This window comes from Panthera tigris, chromosome A1 (assembly GCF_018350195.1).
Source record: "Panthera tigris isolate Pti1 chromosome A1, P.tigris_Pti1_mat1.1, whole genome shotgun sequence".
In the NCBI taxonomy this organism is placed as follows: Eukaryota; Metazoa; Chordata; class Mammalia; order Carnivora; family Felidae; genus Panthera; species Panthera tigris.
The window spans coordinates 27,119,266-27,143,710 of record NC_056660.1 but is presented as its reverse complement, the minus strand read 5'-3'; the positions used below and the strand labels follow the sequence as shown (position 1 = coordinate 27,143,710).

At 42.5% G+C, this 24,445-nt stretch overlaps 1 protein-coding gene across 2 annotated transcripts in view; it reads right to left on the bottom strand.

Moving 5' to 3' along the window:
- The window catches only part of ENOX1 (ecto-NOX disulfide-thiol exchanger 1), a 270,650-nt gene that overhangs the window by 18,152 nt on the left and 228,053 nt on the right, over positions 1 to 24,445 (bottom strand). For both annotated transcript variants that reach the window (XM_042976177.1, XM_042976235.1), the window contains one exon: positions 5,000 to 5,102. In XM_042976177.1, coding sequence (XP_042832111.1) covers positions 5,000 to 5,102 — 103 coding nt within the window. The remainder of the gene's footprint in view (positions 1 to 4,999; positions 5,103 to 24,445) is intronic.

Genomic DNA, 24,445 nt, shown 5'->3' with positions numbered 1-24,445 from the left:
TAAGCTCTGCCGAGGAACAGCTATCTCTCCAGAGACACTTATATCATGCCGGAAACCGGCAGAGGCCTGACCGTAAGCCAGCCGGAAATATTCTTGCTTCATTTTGCAGCCCATAAGGCTTCAGGGACACCGGGCTGGAGAGGCAGCAGGGAGGATGCCCTGTGAAATCTGGGTTTCCCACTAAGCCCCGAGCCTGTGGTTATCCTGAGCAGCTGCAGCGTGATAAAGCATTGTGGGAATCGGGGAGATTCCACTGTGAGCAAGGGGTAGGAGAGTGATCCCACACTGTGATTTGCTCCGAAGCTTCTCCGTGCCTCGGAAGGCTGAAAAGCTTTAATTTTCCAAAGAGCAGTTTGTTCCACTTTTCTGGTGAGTACCGTACCTGATCTTGTACGGTTAGTTTATTTAATGTAAAGAAAACAAAAGAAATGTCTGTCTGTTGGTCTTACTTTAACTAAACTCCTGAGACTGTATCAGTTGTTCCTTGTGTCTGAAATGGCCTTGACAACTCCCTCATCTGACCACAGAGAGTCTATGCATCCCTTTAGGACTCGTTCGACTGTCCTTTCTTCCGAGAAGGCATAAGTAGCCCTTTCTCTGTGCTTCTGATTTTAGTACAAAGCATATTTCATTGCCATTCACTGCTTGCTTTCTCACTAGTCTATGAGCTGAGGGAAGAGATCATCTTATCACCACCATCAGCGAACACAGGTTTGGGCAGATGGCAGGCTGGTAGTTCTCCAAACGTGGTCCCCCAAGTGCCTGTTTCAGTATCACCTCGGATGTTAGTTTTCTAATGAACAGAGTCCCTGTGTGTGGGGCCAGAGACTGTGCCTTTTAAACAGGCTGCCGAGATGATTCTTTTCCACAAGGAAGGCTGGTAATTTTTATAGTAGGCTCTTGACAAATGTTTGTTGATTTATTGATATGGACATTTGTGTCTCGGAAACAAGATTTAGGTCAATGACTCATTCTTTATGGTCAGTAGCTTTCAGAGAAGCACGCACTTCCCAGATTACTTTTCTCAGGTGTGGCCTAAATATAGCCTCAATTCCAGTCACTGAAAACACCAAAACATCACCATTTAACCTTCTTTACGTGTATTTCTCTCCAGTCCATTCATCTGCTTCCTAATACTCATGTATTTAGGGGAGCATTCCAATTCTGATATAGACAGGCTGTGCGCAGATGTGTGAAATGGTGACAGCGATAGAAATGGGGCGTTGGGGGTGGGGGGGTGATGGAAAGCAGCATCCTGGCCATCTGTACTATGTACGTCCTGATTTGTAGCGGAGTCAGGATGATCTGGAAAGACGTGTGCCTTACCACTAAGAATTTGGGGACGGTTCTCAGGAGTCGGGGGGGAGTTGTGCAGAACAGATACTTTATGAACAGAGCTGTTGAGAAGGTTCTGACCATACCTGGATGGGACTTACAGTGATGACTAGCATTGGGAGGGTGTCAATCAGGGCTCCTAGGACTGCACATCTACTGTGTTCGAATTACTTAAAAAGAAAGAGAAGATCGAGTGATACAGACCCAGAGGTACACTGTTAGCATCTCCTCAAGGGCTCTTTGCCTATCTATAAAAATTTTCTTGACCCATTCTTCATTAACGGTGGTTAATGAGTGCATGCCAAACCCAGTGTGTAGGCCATATGTGAAGTGAACTAGCAGTTCTGGCATAGATACTAGACTACGTCAGGCCGACCTAATGTTTAATGTTCTGTTACCATAGAGCCGTGAGCTGTAAACTAGTACCCTGCTTTACCCCCCCCCACACACACACACACAAATGTAATTCTTTTAGGTCCAATGATATGTTAACCTGTCTTTACGAGCATTGATTATAAGATAAATAATCCAGACGTCACAAGAATAAGGTGCTTTCCAAGGGCCCATCTGTTTTAGCAGAGTTGGAACACAGCTCTCGATCCCCATTACTTGTCAAGCAGAAAGTTGAGCAGAATGATGGAACTCTCAAGGGACAGGCACGGCGCCAAGTAATATCATCAGTGAAATCCCACTGACCTTCTGTTACGTATCCGTACCTTCCATGTCTTAAAGACTCCAATTATGAACAGGCCATGAGAATGCGTGGAAGGGATGCGTACTTTTGCCCAGATAGATGAGCGTCACAAGTAATCACAGACAGTCGGGATTGCTTGTTGTTTAGGAAGTTCTAGCCTCAGTTTTATGTTCTCTGTATATGGAATCTATCTGACAAGTGTATTTCTCACTCCCCCCCTTGCCCTTCCAGGAAATCAAGATTTGTGCCACCGTGCATTTTTATATAATATCTGTGTGTCCCAAGAGGGTGTTATCTGAATATATTTGCATATAGCATATACTACAGGTACCCAGATGTGATGAGGCTTTTGCTAATAAGTATTTCCAAATCAAGGGAGATTTTTTGCTGTGCTCCTGGGCCTTCTAGGCTAGATCAGAACAGGCCCACTGTACCCTCTATGTGGGTTTAATTATTCCAAGGGAAGATTCCAACGATACTGCAAAGAGTATTCCTAACCTTTCCAGATATATCAGAAGTCTGGAGGACTCTGGGAATCATTCTACCTATAAGAATTCCTCAGAAAAGAGTAGCTCCAGCACCAGAAACTCTTTCCTCTATCTAGCTTTGTCCAAAGCAGTTTTGGACCCCTATTCCGTCCCTGTCACAGCCCTTCTCTAGATTCCAGAAGTTGCAAGAGCGGTATTTGTGACCCCAGCATTTGAGTTTCTACAAAGTGTGAATGGCCAAACTCACTTAGCAGAGAGGCACGATTCATGGCAAGAGGCAGCTATGTCCTTCAGCAGGATCCATTCTGCCAGTCTTGGAGACTCGTTTCTACCTTGGCATTCTTCTGGACAATTACTCTCTCTCTGACTACAAAAGTAAGTATTTGGGGGGAAGGTTTGGGCAGGAAATCACAGCTGTATTAAAACTTTCATTAAGTAAAATAAGATGTCGAGGAGGAGAGGTAATGGAGAAATGAAGGGGGGAAAAACCCACCTCCTAACTTTATTTTAATCAAAAACTTGGCTTTGGCCTTCTTTCTAACTAAACACTCTCATATATTGATTCAAAATGAGTGTCAGTTGTTAATACACGTAAACCAATTCAAAAGACCAGAAGTGAGCAGAAAAATCCTAGAAAATTTACAGTGGGTTCTGCCTACTGGTAACTGAAGATTCTGACTTACTAAATTTTTTCTAATACACTCGAATTTACCAATTAAAACAATTTTTGGAAATTGTTTTAATTATTTGTTTTGAGGGAGGAGCAGAGAGAGAGAGGGAGGGAGAGAGAATCCCAAGCAGGCTCCACACCATCAGCACGGAGCCTGACTTGGGGCTCGAACCTATGAACCAGGAGATCATGGTGACCTGAACTGAAACCAAGGGTCGGGCACTCTGAGCCACCCAGGTGCCCCAAAACAACTTTTTTTCCCTAATACTGAAGACATCAGCAGAGTTAAGATGTTCTAAATGTAACCTCTCATCTACTCCTATTAACCTATGGTGTGCAAAGCATATCCTTTTTAAATTTTGAGGTAGCTGATTGAAAAAAAATGTGTGTGTGTTTGTGTGTGTAGTAACTATTTAAGAGACATTGCAAATGAACTCTGTTCTGCAAGTAAAACACATGAGGAGAAGCAATCTTTAGTGAGAGGCAGAAAATTAAAAAAAAAAAAACAGACTTATTCCCATTTTTTAAAATTTCAAGTGCTCTGGATTATTCTGACTTAAAAGAGGGAACATTTACTGCTGATCACCATGTGCTCTGTTCATGCCCTGAATTCATGGGGGGAGATCACAACTTTGTCACACGGAGCGGAAGAGAAACAGTTGTCGGAGTTTGACACATTTTCCAATAGAAGAAAAATCCAGTCGCCAACTACATATGGGTTCATTTTGGGTTCCTGGCACTGATAACACATCAGCATGTCTTACGAAACTTGTGCATGGCATGTTATTGCAGCTGTATATCATCAGAGAGAAAAAAAATAATTGGTTTTCCTTAGAGTATCTCGAAGTTGATGTCATATTCAATAACCCTGTAGTTGAAAAATCCATATATGATGGATGAAGTTTGGACTATCTTGAATTTAATTCCTCCTGTGCCAGCTTCTACAGGCCCTGGCGTACCTGTCATTTTGAGGTGAGTGCGTGCATTATCTAGAAAATGCAACCAGGTGTTCCTTTTGCCAGAATATGAACTATAGGAGAACAATTTGTCTCACATGTACAACAGTCTCATTCCTCACCCTTAACTATGCCAAGGAAGAGCCAGTTTCAGCTTGGAACCCCACACCAGGGTCAGTGCCAAGGCGCAGTTTGAATTAGTGCTGTGCATTACAGAGTGAGGGGGACAGCTTCTCCTTCTGTAGAATGGGGACTCTGGAGACAGGCCTTAAACAGACCAGCTTCTAAAGTAGGGTCCCAGGCCCGTCACCAACATATCTCATCAAGAACTCTTCCTTGGGAGAGTAAATACTATTTTTGGATCTGCTCATGAGGACTCTCAAAAAGAAAACATTCAGAGCTTTGTCTCTGGTCCAGACCAAAAAAAAAAAGCCAACTTAGATGTAGTCTCAAGGCCCCCATGTCATCAGCATTACAGGGCTGACCTCAGGATGCAGCCTCTAGAGCCTGGGGGTCTGGCTTGATTTGGAACTTTTGGACACAGCCTGGCCTCCTGTTGGAAGTGATGCATCCATATCTTGGAATTCAGATTTGTAAAACGTGGGATGCAAAATAATCTGTCTTCTTGTAGTCGGTTTTATGTTGTACAGCTGACGAACACACGTGGTTACAGAAGAGCAAACCTCCCCACCTTGGTTTATGCATCCCTAATTTGAAATGTAAGTATAATATAATCTTGACAAAGTTAATCTTACCTCTGGCCAGAGGGCAGAGCTGTCTGCATTGTTAACAACTTGGAGGTGAATTCCTTTAATATTATTTAAGACAGCAGATGAGGAAAACATAACGTCCTTACCGATTAGCAAAGCTTCTTTCTCTGATTTTAAGCCTTGGCTTCTTTTTTCCATATTGTTCTCTCGGTCTTGGTTGACCAATGCGACTGTCAACACGTTGATTTCCTATGAAGTTAAACAAAAACCACAGAGGTGTTCATGTAGATTTTGTGCATTTCAGTGAGCCACCTGGTCTTTTCAACTCTATAAAAAAAAGGTCATCACTTCCATTTATAACTGAACATCAACTCTTATAAGTAATTGATCTATGTGCTCAACAATAAAAAAGTAGTACTAAAACTTAGGCTCCTCGCCGCTGCCCCAGCAGACCAAGTAACTATGCAAAAGTAGCAAATTTGGCATAAGTTATCTCAGGTTTCTGTCCATGTTTTGATTAATCTCTGTTAACAAAAACTATTTTATTGTAGCCACTTAAACATGCTTTTATTTCAAATATAAAAAAACTTCCCCCAAAGCATGTACGAACTGATTTATAATACTATGCTAGTAACTTGTATGTGTGTGTAGAGAAATAGGGCCTATTGGGAAGGTGAGATAGGATTGTTATTAGAAGTGTTTAAGTTGAATAAGTAGATGTCCTTATACACAACTGCAAAAGGTAGATAAATTCTTTTCTTCGGAAACTAAAAATGAAGAATTATACCACAAACCGGTAACATGTGGAACATTGAAGTTGAACTATTTTTAGTTCTTTCTATGGTCTTTTCTGTTGAGAAACAGAGAAAAACATTTAACTCCTATTCTCCCGGACCTGATATTAGGATTCAAAATGGGGAATGATTTAATAGAAAATCAAATGCAACGATCAGAGACCTACATATATGGGATAGAATCATTAGGGTAGCCGAGGCTTGGAGGGACATTTCTCACTGAAAGATAGGTCCCAAAGAAGGATGGGCATATTGGGCAGAGAGTTAAGGATACTGTCTCTATTAGATGATGAGAAATCTGCCAGAAGGACAGAGGTTAGTAGGGAGGGAAAAAGGAGGACTTAGAAGGTCTGGGCAAAAGGTTTGGCAGGTGGTACCGGGACAGGAACTGGTTACAGGGATAGACGCTGATCTAGTCAATACAACTTGACAAAATTAGCCAGATAAAAGAATAGGGAAATAGTTGGGAGCATGTTGAACCTGTAAAGAGCATAAACCCTGTCTGAAGGCATTCAAATAAAAGAAAAAGAAGAAAAAAATAACAAACCTCAGTGTATATTAATCACAAAAGATCTGGGAGCTGAATTTACCCTACGAGCTATTGCTTTGGGAATCGGGCGTAATTATAGCAATTGGCAGGGAAAAAAAAGGCTCTAAGAAATTGCAATTTGGTGAACACTTTGGAGGCTCCTCTAAAGGTCCCACTTACCTGCTGAAGATGAGTAAGGTAAAGAATCGAGGGAATCACAGCGGGGTGGTGGATTGATCAGAAGGAAAATGCTGGTTGGCTAGAGGGTACCTGAGGACTGAGGCTGACAGCGGGAGGGTGCCCATAAGGACAGGGGTCAGTATGGTCCCAGGCAAGGCTGAAGCCAGCTGCACCACTAGAGATGAAAGATGTCCTTATACTTCCCAAAAGGGATCTTGGGAATCAGCGCCGGTAGAAACATAGTCCAGAATGTTCAAACAGACTAAACCTAAAGCCTGACGTAGATGAGATCAGAAGAGGAGTTCCAGGAAAGATGTAGGGATACCCTCTGCGAGGAAACAACATGGCTGCGTTTTAAGGGCTAGAAGAGGTTTCGGAGGAAAGAGACGGAAAGACGTTACCGAGGATGATGACTGCAGCATTTAAGAACAATACAAATAATGAACCTCAGGGATTAGCGGAAACAGTATCTATAGGAGAGGGTGATCTGTTCACAGCCTGGATGGTACCCGGAGGCCAAATGAAATTACTGGGGAGCGTTTAGCAGACAACAGGCCCACGTTAACTGACAAAACTGAGTGGGGTCCTGGAGCCGTCACACAGGTGAGGATCCAGGTTTAGGAAGGGAACTGGACCCCAGGGGCAGGCAGTACATCAGGAGGCAGCAAGGGATGGCAAGGGCAGAACACGCTGAGACCACTCTAGGGTGCTGTTAGGCCTTTGTGCCCTATTCAAAGCTGGAGGGCATGTCGAGCAAGTCCCAGCAGATTCTCCAAGGCGCCGATAACCGCCTACCACTGACTGTTGCTTTGATGATGACTTAGGGTCGTGTCTATGAGGATGGAAAGAGGAGTCCTGGGAAATATCTTTGAGACCGAATACGGCAGCACGTGCTCTGCTAACCACAAACGGTGTTCTCCTACATGGTCGCCGCCAGTGACTCTGGACGGGACACGCCTCTCTGCAAGGCTTCAACAGCAATGCAGGAGGCACGGGTCCAACAGAGACCCGAGGCTTGGCAGTGCTTCAGCCTCCGGGCACCACTGTGGGTTCTGCCCAGGGTACATAGGGCGGCGCTGTTCTTTTGACTCCTCCGGCAGGGAGAAGAACTGTTCTGGGAAGACTACAGGACCGAATGAAACCGATCAGGCAGGCTCCAAGAAGTGCCTGGATGTTGTAATAACTTGGGTGTCAAGAACCCGCTAAAGGGGAACTATCATTTCCATGATAGAGCGAGGGGTGTCTAAGCCTACTGAGAGCCTTGGGGCCACAACATCACTGGGGAAGTGGACCAACCCGTGGCCACTCAAAAGCGGTACTAATGACCAAGTGCCCTGGAGCCCAAGCCGGCCTCCGGCATGGGCTTTTGCACAACAAAAGACAGAATGGCAAGAGAGCAAAAGTGATGGGGACAGGGTAAGGAAGGGAACCCCCACCTCTGAAGCGGTGAACGGCATTGGGGAGGGACAGGACTGGGGACCTGGAACTCCTCTGTCCTTGGACACAGAGAAAAAAAAAAGCCATGGTTTAAAAGAGCGCCGAGCTAGCTCAGTCCGTTAGCGTCCGACTCTTGATTTCAGCTTAGGTCATGATCTCACAGTTTGGAAGTTCAAGCCCCATGTGGGGCTCTGCGCTGTGTCAGTGTGGAGCCTGCTTGGAATTTTCTCTCCCACTCTCTCTGCCCCACTCATGCCATCTGTCTCTCAAAATAAACCTAAAAAAAGATTTTTTTAAAAAGAGTGACCAGCATCCCTAAGAGCCAGCCCTTCGAGCTCCACCAAATGGTGGAAGAGCTGTGGGGACACTCTCTGGGTCACAGGGACCGGAGAACAACACGGTTTACGCATAGACCAGAGGTAGGTCTGTACCCTCAGGTCCTCCAGGCAAACATCAGCCCTGGATGCACTTGGGCGCACACACACACACACACACAAACAAAGCCGTAGTTTAAAAGAGTAGCTGGCATGAAAAACAGCCCGCTCTAGAATTCTGCTAATGGTAGGGGTAGCTGTGGGAGGGCTCTCCGGGTGGGAGGGGCTGATACACAGTCTCTGCTCACTACCCCTCCCACACACTTTGAAAGCACAGAGTGATGTCCTGGCCTGCTGCCTCAGTGAGCCCTGGACCCCTAGCCCACACCCCTACCAGCCAGCCCACCAAGGCGGCCACAGGGCGCGCACACTGGGATATCCTTAGTTAGCACTCACTACAGCTCCAGCCTTCGTGCTAAGATCACAGTCACAAGGCCCCCCAGAATGCTCAAGGCCCACACCGCTTTGGCTTCAGATGGCTGGCTAGGGCACCCCCCATGTAGAGCACTCCAGAATGTTTTGGCTGACATGTGCTTGAGATCCAGTTGCCCTGCCAGGGTGCCCCAAACCCCAGTCCGTGCCTGCATCAGTTCCAGTCATCCCATCAGGGCGCCCCCTGTGCAGAGCACCCCAACACTCCTTTGCCCACATTGGCCTTGGCTTTGGTTGCCCGACCAGGGAACCCCCTGCATGGAGTACCCAGAGACACCTCAGATCGCACCAAATTCAGTGAAAGCTGTCCTGCCAGGGCGCCCTCTGCACAGAACACCCCAGAACCTCCTGGCCTGTACCCCACCTCAACGCCATCCCCTCCTTCGGGGCATCCTCTGCCGAGAGTCCCGAAACATCCCGGTTTACATCCACTTCAGCTTCAGCCATCCTGCCAACGTGCCCCCTGGGCTTCGAGCCCCAGGTCCCCCTGGTTTGCACCCACTTTAGTTCCAGCTACACTGTCAAGGAAGGCTCTGTGCAGAAAACTCTGGGAACTCCCGGCACCCACACTGCCTTAGCTCCAGCCACGCTGTTAGGGCACCCCTTGCACAGGGTGCCCCGGACAGCCCGGGTCACACCCATTTCAGCTGTCTTGCCAGGTGCCCTCAGCGCACAGAATCCTAGGATACCCTGGCCCGCATCCGCTTCAGCTGTCCAGACATGGCACTCTCTGTGTGGAAAGCCCTGGGGTCCCCAGCCCATGCCCGTCACAGGTCAAGCCAGCCAGCAGAGATCGCCAAGCACACACCATCTACCTGGAGGATGACCATATACAGGATAATTCCTTCAGGTTTAGGAGAAGTAACTGTTACACCTAATCCACAGAAACAAACACAGAATGTTAAGCAAAACAGGGAGACAGAGGAATATGCTCCAAAATAAAGAATAAGACAAACCCTCAGAAAAAGAACTACATGAAATGGAGACAGGCAATATGCCTGATAAAGAATTTAAAGTAATGATCATAAAAATGCTCACTGGGCTGGCGAGAAGAGTGCAAGAATTCAGTGGGGCCTTCAATAAAGAGGTAGAAAACGTAAAAAACAACCAATCAGAATTGAATACAATCACTAAAATAAAAAACACAGTAGAGGGAATCAGTGGTAGATTATCAGATGCGGAAGAATACGTCAGCGATCTGGGAGGTAGGGTACTGGAAGGCACACAAGCTGAAAAGCAAAACAGAAATGAATTAAAAAAATGAAGGCAGGTTAAGGGATCTTTTGGACAACACTCAGCAAACAAACATTTGCATTATTGGGGTCCCTGAAGAAGAGAGAGAAAGGGGTAGAAAATTTATATGAAGAAATAATAGCTGAAAACTTCCCTAACCTTGAGAAGGAAACAGACATCTAGGTCCAAGAAGCACAGGACATTTCAAACAAGATGAACTCAAGGAGGTCCACACCATGACACATAATAATTAAAATGTCAAAGGCTAAAGATAAAGAGAATTTTAAAAGCAAGAGAGAAGCAAAAAAATTCTTAGAAAGGAAATAAAGCCCTATAAAGCCCTATAAGACTGTCGGCTGGGGGCGCCTGGGTAGCTCAGTTGGGTAAGCGTCCAACTTCAGCTCAGATCATGGTCTCATGGTGCGTGGGTTCGAGCCTTGTGTTGGGGTCTGTGCTGACAGCTCAGAGCCTGGAGCCTGCTTCTGATTCTGTGCCTCCCTCTGTCTCTGCCCCTCCCTCACTCATACTCAGTCTCTCTCTCAAAAATAAATAAACATTGAAAAAAATTAAAATACTGTCAGCTGATTTTTTCAGCAGGAACTTTGCAAGCCAGCATGGAGTGCCATGATATAATCAAAGTGCTGAAGGGAAAAAACCTACAGTCGAGAATACTCTACCTGGCAAGGTTATGATTCAAATTTGAAGGAAGGGAAAAGTGTTTCCCAAACAAAAGATAAAGGAGTTTATCACCACTAAACCAGCCATAGAAGAAATGTTAAAGGGACTTCTTTAAGTGGAAAAGAAATGGCCACATGAGCTGTAATAAAATATGAATAAAAAGATACAAAATATAATAGAATATACATAAAACATGGAGAAGGGAGTAAAAAGGGAAGAGAAGGGGGGAAAAGAGTTTTTTTTCTTCTTTTAAGAATATGTCTGAACTTAAATGACCATTAAATTAACACAGACTGCTATTTACTTAGGATATTATATATAAACCTCCTGGTAACCATAAACCCAAAACCTATCATACATACACAAAAAATAAAGAGAGTAGCCAAACACATGACTACAAAAACTCATCAATCATGAAGAAAGACAGCAAGAGAAGAAAAAGACAACTAGAAAACAATTAACATAGTGGCAATAAATATATACCTATCAATTAAATGAGAATGACCTAAATGCTCCAATAAAAGCAGAGCGAGTGGCAGAGAAGATAAAAACAAAACAACAATGAAACACAAGACCATCTAAACACCACCTACAAGAGACTCACCTCAGACCTAAAGACATACAGCGTGAAAGTGAAAGCGATGGAAAAAAAACATTTACCATGCAAATCAAAACAAAGCAAAACAAAACCCAAACAAAACAGAACAAAGCTGAGACAGCAATGCTTGCATCAAGACAAAACAGACTTTAAGACAAAGACTATAATGGGACAGAGAAGGGCATTACCTAATGATAAAAGGATCATTGCAACAAGATGATAAAACAATTATACATATCTATGTAGCCGACACTGGAGCACCTAAATACATAAAACAAATGTTAAGGAACATAAAGAGAGACTGTGATGGTAATACAATAGTTAGGGGACTTTAACACCCCACTCACATCAATGGATAGATATCCAGGCAGAAAATCAATAAAGATACAGTGTCTTTGACACGTAAGGCCAGATGGACATAACAGATATATACAGAACATCTATCCAAAAACAACAGAATACACATTCTTTTCAAGTGCACATGCAACATTCCCCAGAATAGATCACATGAGGTCACAAAGCAAGTCTCAACAAATTTAAGAAGGTCAAAATCATACTATGCATCTTTTCTGACCACGATGGTATGAAACTGGGAATAAATCACAAGAAAGACACTGGAAAAAACAAACACATGGAAATGAAACAACATGATACTAAACAACCAACGGGTCAGTAAAGCAATCAGGGAAGAAATAAAAATTTACATTGGAGACAAATGAAAATTAAAGCACAACAGTCCAAAATTTGGGGGATGCAGTGAAAGCAGTTCTAAGAGGGAAACGAGTGACACAGGCTGACCTCAGGAAACAAGAAAAAAGCTCAAATAAACAATCTAACCTTACATCTAAGGAAACTGGAAAAGAGAACAAAGCCCAAGGTGAGTAGAGGGAAGGAAATGATAAAAGATCAGGGCGGAAATAAAAAACATAGAGACTGACTGACTGAATGAAACCGAGAGTTGTTTGTGTTTTTTTTTTTTTTTTTTTTAGAAAATAAACAAAATTGATAAACCTTTAGCCAGACTCATCAAGAAAAAAAAGAGAAGGACCCAAATAAATGAAATCAGAGATGAGCAAGAAGACCTGATGCCACAGAAATCAAAAGGCTTATAAGAGAATACTATGAAAAATTACATGCCAACAACTTGGATAACTTCGAAAAAATGGATAATTTCTAGAAACATAATAATCTTTCAAGACTGAATCAGGAAGAAATAGAAAATCTGAACAGACTGATTACTAGTAACAAAATTGAATCAGGAATGAAAAAAACTACCAAAAAATAAAAATCTAGGAGCAGAAGGATTCACAGATGAATTCTGCCAAACATTTAAATTAGAGTTAATACATATTCTTGTCAAACTATTCCAAAAATAAAAGAGGAAGGAAAGCTTCCAACTATATTCTATGAGGCCAACATTGCCCTGGTATCCAAATCAGACATACACCAGAAAAAACAGAAAACTACAGGCCAATATCCTTGATGGACATTGATGCAAAATCCTCAACAAAGTATTAGCAAACCACATTCAAGAATACATTAAAAGAATCATTCACGACAATCAAGTGGGGTTTACTTTGGGGATGCAAGGATGGTTCAGTAGTCACAAATCAATTAACATGATATATCACATCAACAAAACAGGATAAAAAAAATCATAGGATCATCTTAGTAGAAGCAGAAAAGGAGCTGACAAAATTAAACATCCATGATTGATAAAAATTCTCAACACAGTGGGTGTAGAGAGAACAGACCTCAAGATAATAAAGGCCATATATGAAAAACCCACAGTTAACATCATATTCGATGGGGAAAAACAGAGCTTGTCCTCTAAGATCTGGAACTGGACCACTTTTATTCAACATAGTACTGGAAGTCCTAGCCATAGCAGTCAGTGAAGAAATAGGGATCCATATTGGTAAAGAAGAAGTTAAACTGTTTGCAGATGACCTACTACTATATATAGCAAATCCTAAAGACTCCACCGAAACACTACTAGAAGTAATAAATGAATTCAGTAAAGTGGCAGGATACAAAAGTGATACCCAGAAATCAGCAGTGTTTCTATACACTAATAATGAACTAGCACAAGGAGAAATCAAGAAATAACTCCATTTACAATTGTGCCAAAAAGAATAAAATGCCTAGGAATAAACTTATCCAAGAAAGTGAAAGACCTGTACTCTATAAAACACTGATGAGAGAAACTAAAGATGACACAAACAAACAGATGTGGTTTTAGAAGAATATTTTTAAATGTCCATACTACTCAGGGCACTCTACAGATTTAGTGCCACCCCCCCCCCCGCCATTAAAATACCAACAGTATTTTTCACAAAACGAGAATACTCTTAAAATCTGAATGGAACCAGAGAAGACTTTGAATAGCCAGAGCAGTCTTGAGAAAGAAAAAGTTAGAGGTTTTAGAATTCCAGATTTCAAGAGATACTACAAAACTACAGCTTTTGAAACAATATGGTACCGGCACAAAAACAAATATATAAATCAAGGGCACAGAATAGACAGCCTCAAAAGAAACCCACACTTACATGGTAAATTAATCTATGACAAAGGAGGCATGAATATACAGCAGGGGGAAAAAAAAACACCGGACCACTTCCTAACACCGTACACAAAAATAAACTCAAATGGATTAAAGACCTAAATATGAGACCTGAAACCTAAAATGTAAAAATCCTAGAAGAAAACACGGGCAGTAAATTCCCAAACATTGGCCTTAGCAACATTTTTTATAGATATGTCTCCCATGGCAAGTGAAACAGAAGCAAAAATAAACTATTGGGACTGCATCAAAATAAAAAGCTCTGGTACAGTGAAGGAAACTAACAACAAAACAAAAAAGGCAACCTACTCAATGGGAGAAGATACTTGCAAATGATATATCCCAAAAAGGCTTAATATCCAAAATATATGAAGAACTTACACAGCTCAACACCAAAAACCCTCCAAACAATCCTATTTAAAAATGGGCAGAGGACCTGAATAGACGTTTTTCCAAAGAAGACCTATAGATGGCCAATTCTTCCAAAGAAGGCAAATAGATGGCCAATAGTCATATGAAAAAATGCTCACTATCACTAATCACCAGGGAAATGCAAATCAAAACCACAATGAACTATAACCTCACACTTGTGAGAATGACTAAAATCAAGAACACAAGAAACGACAAGTGTTGGTGAGGATGTGAAGAAAGAGGAACACTTGTGCACCACCGGTAGAAATGTAAATTGGCATCGTCACTGTGGAAAACAGTATGGAGATTCCTCAGAAAATTAAAAATAGAAACACCTTCAGGGAAGATGGTGGAGTAAGCTCACCTTATCCCACTGATGCCACCAGAGAGGAAGCCCCACCAAAGAGGCTAGAAAGTAGAGAGACATGTTTGGGAGCTAAATGGACCCACGAGGCTATAAGCAGGAGGGAGGGAGGGACACTGTGGGTATGGAGTGGGGAGACAAATGACTCTCACCTGAGGCACCCTAGGCACAGGGAACCTGCACAGGAAAGACGAATCCCCATCCATTGGCTTTGAAAACCACAGGGGCATGATTTCATGAGTTCTTACGATTAGCAGGACTTAACTCCTAGAACTTTAAAAATCAATGGGCTCCTCTCTCTGTGAGCCAGCAAGGCAAGAGGAAACTGAGTCCATGCCCTAAAAGAGCACAAAAACAGCCCTGCAGAGATACGACACAGAAGCAGCACTTTGAAAAAAGCCTGGGGTATACGAGAGAGAGATTTGTCTATTAATCTGAGAGCATGTGCTGGAGGGGCAGGCACTGCTGGGAGGCTTCTCCAGGAACAATGGGGCTGGAGGGTACCATTGACCTGCCAGAGACATAGACAGCAGCAATGGTTGTGGGAACCAGCAGTGTGCCAAACTCTCTACCTAACTTGCTAACAGTGCACCCCACCCCTTGTTTTCCTGTGGACACGCCCCCTTGAGCCGGGCCTCTGCTCCCACCGCAGACCCGGCAAACCTAGCTAATAGTGCATGCCCCACCCCTGCTGTTTTCTGTTGATCCGCCTCCATCCAGGCAGGCGGAGGTCACATCCCGCAGCAGACCAACAGGACCTTGCCTACACCCCCTGCCCTGGCCCCTCGCTATCCTGTGGACTCATCCCCACCAGCCCTGCAGCGGGGGTGTTATAAAAGCAGGTCCACAGCAGACGGGTGCATTTGCTAACACCGTGTGCCCTGCCCCCAAATTATCCTGCAGACGTACCCCTACAATACGCCCTTGGCCAGAGCCCATCCAAAGCCGTGCCACAAGCCTGGCAGGACACAAGCACGTGCAACAGGGGCCAGCACCGCTCCAACGTGACTCTTGCCCCAAGGAGCATGGAAGAGAACCACACACAGCAGTCCAACTACACAGCCCCAGAAGTGGGCTGGGGGCAGACATCTGGATGGCCGCAGGCCTCTCCCACCAATGAAAGCTTCTCAGGAAGCTTTCACAAGGAAAGCACCCTGCAAGTTTGGTGCTACTGGATCTCTAGCAAATGCCTGGTCTGACTCAACTCAAGTCCGGGGCAGCCCAGAATGGCCCACTAACAACACAGGGACCAAAACCCTGCCCTCAACAGGCAAAGACAGCCATTGCAGACGACTGGACCGGAGGCACACTGCAGCTGAGACACAACAGCAGAGTGCACACAACATTCATAGGAGACGCCCCCGAAGCTCCAGGTTCTGGTGGAGAAGGGATACCGCGCTTCGTGGCACTATAGGATGTCTTCTGACGTAGCTGACATTCCAAACACACAGAAACAGACACAGTCAGACAAAATAGGGGGGCAGAGGAATATGTCCCACATGAAAGAACAAAACAAGTCACAGCAAGGGGACTAAACAAAACAGAGATCAGTAACATGCCTCATAGAGAATTTAAAGGAATGATCACAAATGCATTCACTGGACTGGAGAAAAGAGTGGAGGACCTCAGTGAGACCCTTAAAAAAGAGATCGAAAGCATAAAAAAGAACCAGTCAGAGATGAAGAATTCAATAACTGAAATTAAAAATACACTAGATAGAATAAATAGATTAGGGGAAGTAGAAGAACGGATCAGTGACCTGGAGGACAGAGTAATGGAAAACAAGCTGAACAGAAGAGAGGAAAAAATAAATAAAAAATGAAAATGGACTTGGGGAACCCAGCGACACCATCAAGCATAATAACATTTGCAATATAGGGATCCCAGAAGGAGAAAAAAATAAAAAGGAACATAAAATTTATTTGAAGAAATGATAGTTGAAAATTTCCCAAATCTGGGGAAGGAAACAAAAATCCAGATCCAGGGGGCGCAGAGACAAATGTCCAGGACTAGACAGCTTCACAGGTGAGTTCTACCAAATATTTGAAGAAGAGTTAATACCTATTCTTATCAAACTGTTTCAAAAACCAGATGAGGAAGAAAAGGTTCCAAATTCATTCCAGGATAGAAGAATTACCCTGATTCCAAAGCCAAATAAAGACTGCACAAAAAAGAAAACTATGGGCCAGTATCTATGGTGAACATAGATGCAAAAATCATCAACAAAATATTAGAAAAGTGAATCCAATGATACATTAAAAAAAATCATTTACCATGAAAAAAAAAATCATTCACCATGATCAATTGGATTTATTCCTGGCATGCAAGGGTAGGTCAATATTCACAAAGCAGTCAATGTGATATATAAAACCAAGAGAAAGGATAAAAACCATATTATCATTTTCAATAGATGCAGAAATAGCACTTAACAAAGTACAACATCCATTCATGATAAAAGCCGGTTTAGAGGGAACCTCAAAATAGCAGGTTTAGAGGGAACATACCTCAATGTAGTAAAGGACATATATGAAGAACCCGCAGCTGACATCATACTCAATGGTGAAAAACTGAGAGCTTTTCTCCTAAGGTCAGGAACAAGAAAAGAATGTCCACTCCACTCTCACTACTTTTATTGAACATAGTACTGTAAGTCCTAGCTACAGTAAACACATAAGAGAAAGAAATAAAAGGCCTCCAAATGGGTAAGGAAGAAGTAAAACCTTCACTATTTGCAGATTACATAATATTCTTTATAAAGAAAATCCTAAGACTTAAAAAAAAAACTACCAGAAGCGATATATGAAATAAGCAAGATTGCAGGATATAAAATCAATATACAGAAATATGTTGCATTTCTATACACTAATAATGAAGCAGCAGAAAGAGAAATTAAGCAAACAGTCTCATTTACAATTGTGTGAAAAAAGAATAAAATACCTACAAATAAACTTTACCAAGGAGATGAAACACCTGTATGTACTCTGAAAAGTATAAAATATTGATTAAAGTAATTGAAGATGATAAAAAAAATAATGGAAAGGCATTACATGCTCATGGGTTGGAAGAACAAATACTGTTAAAATGTTCCTACTATACAAAGCAATCTACAGATTTAATCCAATCTCTATTAAAATAGCAATAGTGTTTTTCACAGAACTAGAGTAAAGAATCCAAAAAATTTCTATGGAACCACAAAAGACCCTGAATAGCGATAGCAGCCTTGAAAAAGAAGAACAAAACTGGAGGTATCACAGTCCCAGATTTCAAGATATACTGCAAAGCTGCAGTAATCAAAGAAGTATGGTTCTGGCACAAAAACAGACATATTGATCCATAGAATAGAATAGAATAGAATAGAATAGAATAGCCCAGAAATAAGCCCACAATTATATAGTTAGTGAATATTTAATCAAGGAGGCAAAAATATCCAACAGGAAAAGTCTATTCAGGAAAAAGTGCTGGGAAAACTGGTCAGCTATATGCAAAAGAAGGAACCTGGACCACTTTCTTACACCATACACAAAAATAAACTCAAAATGGATGAAAGACATGGGCGACCTGATACCATAAAAATCCTAGATGAGAGCATAGGTAGTAATGTCCCCGACATCAGCCATAGCGACATTTTTCTAGGTGTCTCCTGAGGCAAGGGAAACAAAAGGACAAATAAACAGGACTACATCAAAATAAAAAGCTTCTGCACAGAAAAGGAAACAACAAAACTAAAACAAAACCTACTGAATGGGAGAAGATATTTTTAAATGACATATCTGGTAAGGGGTTATTATACAAACTATATAAAGAACTTACACAACTCAACACCCAAAAAATGAATAATCCAATTAAAAAATGGGCAGAAGAAATGAACAGACATTTCTCTAGAGAAGACATCTAGATGGCCAACAGACCCAAGAAAAGTTGTTCAATATCGTTAATCATGAGGGAAATGTAAATCAGAACTACAATGACCTATCACCTCACAACTGTCACAATGGCTAACATTAACAACACAAAAAACAAGTGTTCGAGAGGATGTGGAGAAAAAGGATCCCTCTTGCACTGCTGGTGGGAATGCAAACTGGTAAAGGCACTGTGGAAAATAATACGGAGGTTTCTCAAAAGTTAAAAAGGAACTACCCTATGATCTAGTAATTGCACTACTGGGTATTTACCCCAAAAATACAAAAAACACTAATTCCAAGGGATATGTGCAGCCCTATGGCTATTGCAGCATTATTTACAATAGCCGAGATAGGGAAGCTATCCATCAGTTCACGAATGGATAAAGAAGTGGTCTATATATACAGTGGAATATTATTCAGCCATAAGAAGAATGAAATCTTGCCACTTGCAACGACATGGATGAAGATACAGAGGATCTAAGCAAAATGAGTCAAAGAAAGACAAACATCATATGATTCTTTCATATGTGGAATTCAAGAAGCAAAACAAATGATCAAAGGAAAGAGAGAGAGAGAGAGAGGCAAAACAAGAAAGAGACTGATGGTTACCAGAACAAACTGATGGTTACCAGAGGGGAGGTGGGTGGAGGGATGGGAAATAGGTGATGGGGATTAAGGAGTACACCTGCCATGATGAGCACTGCGTGATGTGTGGAACTGCTGAAATACCATATTGGACACCTGAAACCAATGCAACACTGAATCTGACTACTCTGGAATTAAAAGAAAATAAAATGAAATATAAATAAATCAATTAATTAAAACAAAAAACAAAGCAGCATATTTGCAACTTCTATCCCCTCTTTCCATGTTTCCCCTTAGTGCCTACAAATCTAAATGGTCATCCAATGTTTGTCACAAGAGCTCCTTCATCATGACTGGTTGAGGCAAAGAATACAGAGAGAATGTGGGGCTAAATAATTTCCCAAGTCACACCTCTGTCGCATTTTCAGCTAAGCCCGGTTTTCTGTTCAGCCATCCAATGAATATTTACGCTGCATACGTGTATTATATGCCTACTGTATGCCAAGTAATGCTAATGTGTTCAGGATACTGAGTCTAAAGTGTCAAGAAGTGTGTGCCCCCCCCCCCCCGCTGGGGTCGGCAAGCAAGTCTTTTATAAAAGGTCTGTAAGAAAGCTTATGGGAAATGTCGGTAGATGAAGCTGGAAAAGTAGGTAGATGATGATAAGGAGTCTGGATTTTACTTGGAAAGCTTAAGTACTGAAGGTTGTTCAGCAGAGGAGTTACGTGAGTGATTCCGCATGTTAGGAAAATCGTTCGGAGGGAAAGGAAATTGGAGGCAGGGATGCCAAGTTGGGGTCTACTGCAAATAGCCTGTTTATTGTTTACTTTTCATGATAAGGGTTCAAAACCACGTCAGTGGTGTGTAGAGTGCAAAGTGTAAGAGCTACTTAAGAGGTAGAACTAAAAAAATCTGATGGCCTGGTGGATGAGTAAATGTAAGGACGAGCAAGTACCTTGGTGAACCGGAAAACAGCAAGTATAGGAGATGATGCCTCCAAGGTTGGAAATGTTGAACTTAAGTATTCCATGACATCTTGTCAAGATATTGTGGAGAAAAATAGGATGTAGAGGTTTTTGAGCTTAGAAGCAAGGCCCGGACAGCTCTTTCTGTAGGCCATTTGTGTTTGCAGCCAGCAACCTTCATGTCCCCTCCTTTTGGGACAAAGAAAAGTCTGGCTTACTACTTGATATAGAAGAGGTGAATTCCCCAAGCTCAGTTTTCCTCTCCTGTCACATAGCTCACTGCATGAGCTTCCATCTGGGCTCCTCTGTGGGGCAATTATCAGGTTGTTGGATCCATGAGGATAAATCTGGTGAAGCCTGGGATGGCTGCTTGGTGGCCCAAACTCCTCAAAAGAGGGCTTGCCAAGACCTTTTCTGAGAACAACCCATCACATTAGGCACAAATCGGCCATAATAGTAAACACTATTAGTAAATAGATAGTAAATAAAAAATAAATAGTCAAAAAAAGAGTACATTTCAAGAATATGATTTCAAGGGTATCAGAGGCCATAACCAGTGTATGCTTCATATCTAACCCTGGAAGAAACGTGGTTGAAGTCTATGACTCCGCCTATGAATTTCATGTTCTCCACTGAGGATGTTCCAACATAGCTATTAAGTAATCAGGGACACTTTTTTTTACTGGGACATTAGATCGCAAGTTAGAAAGGCTTTGCCCCTTTCTTAAAAATATCACTGCTTTTATTATTCCCTCTCAGCCCACATCTCTAGAAAATGGAAGGGACCTTCTCAGAATAGAAAAGTTTCATCATTAGAAACATAAAATGATGAAGACACTTTATCTTTTATCACATCGAAATCCTCTACCCTGATGACGTGACAAGCCCTGAAGAATTATGTGTCTACTCGATGTTAGGGAGATGGGGTTTCAGATGCCTGAAGACTGCAGACTAGATGTGGATAAGAGGAGACAGGATTACGAGAAGGTTACTAAGGACAAACTGTTAATGGTATATCAAGTGTAAGTAGGAAAGAACATGAGGATGGGGATCACAAGTCTCTTCGCGGTGAGATCAATAGGATTATGAAATAGTATTCCAAGGCAAGTGGTGGAAACACCATTCACTTGACACAGTAAAAAGCACTCCAGTCTACAAAATGCCCAATGGGTAACAATTCTGCACTTGGCAAGAGAATGGACACGATTACCTAACAAATCTTTTCTCAGCCCACCTTTTAACTCTAATTTCTGTGACACTTAGAAGGAATCATTAAAGAGCTGGAAGAAGAGGTTTTCAATAACTGGAAACTAGATACCATGGACTTTTTCAAAGACTTTTTAAGAGTCAGCTGCTTGAAGGCAGAAATTTCTCCTCTAAGAATCCTTGTCAATCACTTTGAGAAATGACCAAAGGAATTGATCCACGTAGAAAAGCTCTTTCTCACTAATTTGCTGATCTAGAAGTGTCCCTGTTGTTTTGTTTTCATTCCCCTCCATCCACCAAACCCCTAAGAACCAAGAACATGGCTTCTCCAGCTTCATAGACTCCTTTTGTTATCCCTTTCATTTCATTATTCTTGTGACCTTAATCCTTAACTTTGTTGCTATTTCTTTGCTATCACAAAGCTGCTTGAATATGTGGTATACACCCACTGTGTCTACTGCCTTCCCACCTGAAATCTCCACTCTCTCATCCATCAGCCCATGAAACTGTCCTTTGAAAGATTCTCAGTGACTGTTTTTCTCAGTCTCTTACCATGTGATGTCTGACATCGCTGACATCTGTCACACTTGCTCCTGTTACAGAAAAGGTCCTGGTCTTTGTCCTCCTAAAGTTTGTTTAGTTTTCACTGGTTTTTAAATTCCCTCTGCTGGCCCATTACACATGGAGAAGGGCATTACTTTGTTCCTCTTATACTCTAACTTTGGGAACTGCCAGAGTTCCGTCACCACTTTCTCTTCTCTATTCCCTTTTACCAGAGGGCTTTCATTCTCCTGGGTTCAACGGTCATCACACTGAGCGCTTTAACTTCTATTCTTTTCACTGGCTGACCACTGGGCTTGTCTGCTTGAATCTGCCACTACCCAGCTTGAATCCAGCGTGAGGGTGGCCATGAGGTGGCACAAAACGCACCACATACTAGAGTTTTAGCCTGGACTCTTCCACTAACAACTGGTTGACCTTGGGCAAGTTACTTAACCTCTACAAGCCTCAGATCAATTGTCTACAAATGAGGGTGCTGGGCGGAGTAGTCATCTCTGAATAATGCTCGAGGGAGTCCTATCGGCTCTACAGAGGTGATGTGGAAGGTTCCAAGAGCAGACCTCTAGAATTCCCACTCTTTTACTGCTTTCTTCTGTTTTTGAACACAGGACTTCTGTGTAAAGCTTCATTTAAGCAAATGTCCTTGTTAAAAAAAAAAAAAAGTCTGAGCTCAGGTCCTGCCTGATGTGGGTCTTCCAAAATTCTCCAAAATCCAATCCATCTCACCTGTCAGGCTGCAGCCTCTTCTAACTTTTCCGTATCTATTAGTAGGACCATCATTCTTCCACCTGCAGGGGCTTGGAATATTCATCTTATTTTGATTTTTTTCTCTCCTGTCCCCTAAGTGCTTCTAAGACCTCTCTAGATCCGAATTCTATCAGCTCTCTGTGCAATGTCTCTCCTGGCCCCTTCCCGTCTCTATTATTGGCACTCTGCTATCAGCTCTTTGACTACCGCGAGAACCTCCTACTTTGTCTCCTCCTCTGGTCTCTTCCTTTTCCAATCTATCTTACATGAGGTTACCAGACCAGTTATCTAAAATGCCACGTTCACTTTGTCACTCTCCAGTTTAAAACGTGGATGCTTTCTGATGCCCTATGGGAAGATGTCAGATCAGAGCTGGCATTTCTGGTTCAATCCTACCAAAAATAGCCTATCTTCTGTATATATTATGTCCAGATATGTTCTTCGAAAGCCTTCGAAAGCCTCCTCCCTTTTCTTCATCACTTCCTGCTTACATTTTACACATAGTACAAGTCCCTTATCTCTCAGAGGCCTTTCTTCCAGGCTGTTTGCAAGTTTTCCTTATCGCTGCACATTTTCTATGTCACTTATGTGGCAGTTGATCATTTATACATTTTGATAGAACTGACTCATCTGACTTTGTTTTTTCAGCAAAATCATCAACGCCTTTAGGGCAGTCACCATTTCCAAGCAAGTGAGGCAGCGTGGCTGATGGAAACTGTGTTCTCAATCTGTCACCATTATGTATGTTAACTTTAGGCTCAACTTAGCTTTCTCTTATGTAAAACATGGATAAGGACCCAAAGTTGCTGTGAAAGCCAAATGTCCTATGTGAGACAGTGCTTTTGAACTGTAAACGTCAAGAAATATATACTGCGGCATCATTTCTATCATCGGTCTTCACTTTTATTATTCTCAGGACTGACTGGATACAGAACAGGTGTATAACGCATACTTGGGGTACCGAATCCGTGCAAGAATTCTGTATAAGACCTTGACTGCCATTATATGAAAACACGTAGGCAAAAGTGGTGACTGTGGGGGCATTCAAACTGTGCATATTTTCTATTTTCTAAATGTTTGAGGTTGTCTTACTATCCCACTATCCTGATAATTTAAAAAGAAATACAAAGGAGCCAGTCACATATAGATGACAAAATGGTACAGCACAGCCAGTAAGAGCTGACTACTTTACTGAATACCATAATGAGTGACATCCCTCCCCACACACTGAGTAGCGAGACCTTCACCGTGTGACTCCCCTGTGGCACTCCGAGGGCTGGTGGGCTCTATAGCCACTAGTACAAGGTGAGTGGGACAGTCGTCAAGATCAGCAGGGCAAAGATTCACCACGTCACCTCCCATCTGCCGGCACCGCACCATAAGGCTCGCATTCCTTCCCTATTTTCCTTGTTCCGGAGCCTTGTTTTGCTGTTTGCTCCTAAGCCCTACCATTAAACATCACACCTTATGAATCGAGGGGCCCTGGAGACCATAGTCAAGATGCTAATCAGCTACCTCAATATCCTTTACTCACGTTTTTTTTCTAAGTACCGACGGCAATCCATCAAGTGACATGACAGTCTCGAATAACTGTCAAGCTATTCCTCAGAAGATTATAACTGTGGTCAGGGGAGGAAAGAGAATGGAGGCGCCTTTCACACTTTTCTTGATGGGCCAGTGGCTATCACAGAGCAGGTGCCCAGTGGCTGACAAATGAGGGAATGGCCCTTAAATAATGGTCTGGGAGAGTGGAAAAAATGGATCTGGACACAGAAGACTGGTTCTAATTGCTACTGACTTGCTGTGTGCCCTTGTTTCATTATTTGTTCGTAAAAAGTGGGATTTGAAGCACACAATCTCTGCAGCGTCCTCTTGCACCAGAATCCCGTGCCTGCTCTGTGTCCTTTTCCCTGACTTGGAACTTCCCTTCAGGATAAGGCAGCCAAGTCAGTACAGACAACATGTACTTATCCTGGATTTCGTTTAGAAAGGAAAGAGGAAGCAGAGGGAGAAAAGCAGTGAAGAAACACACG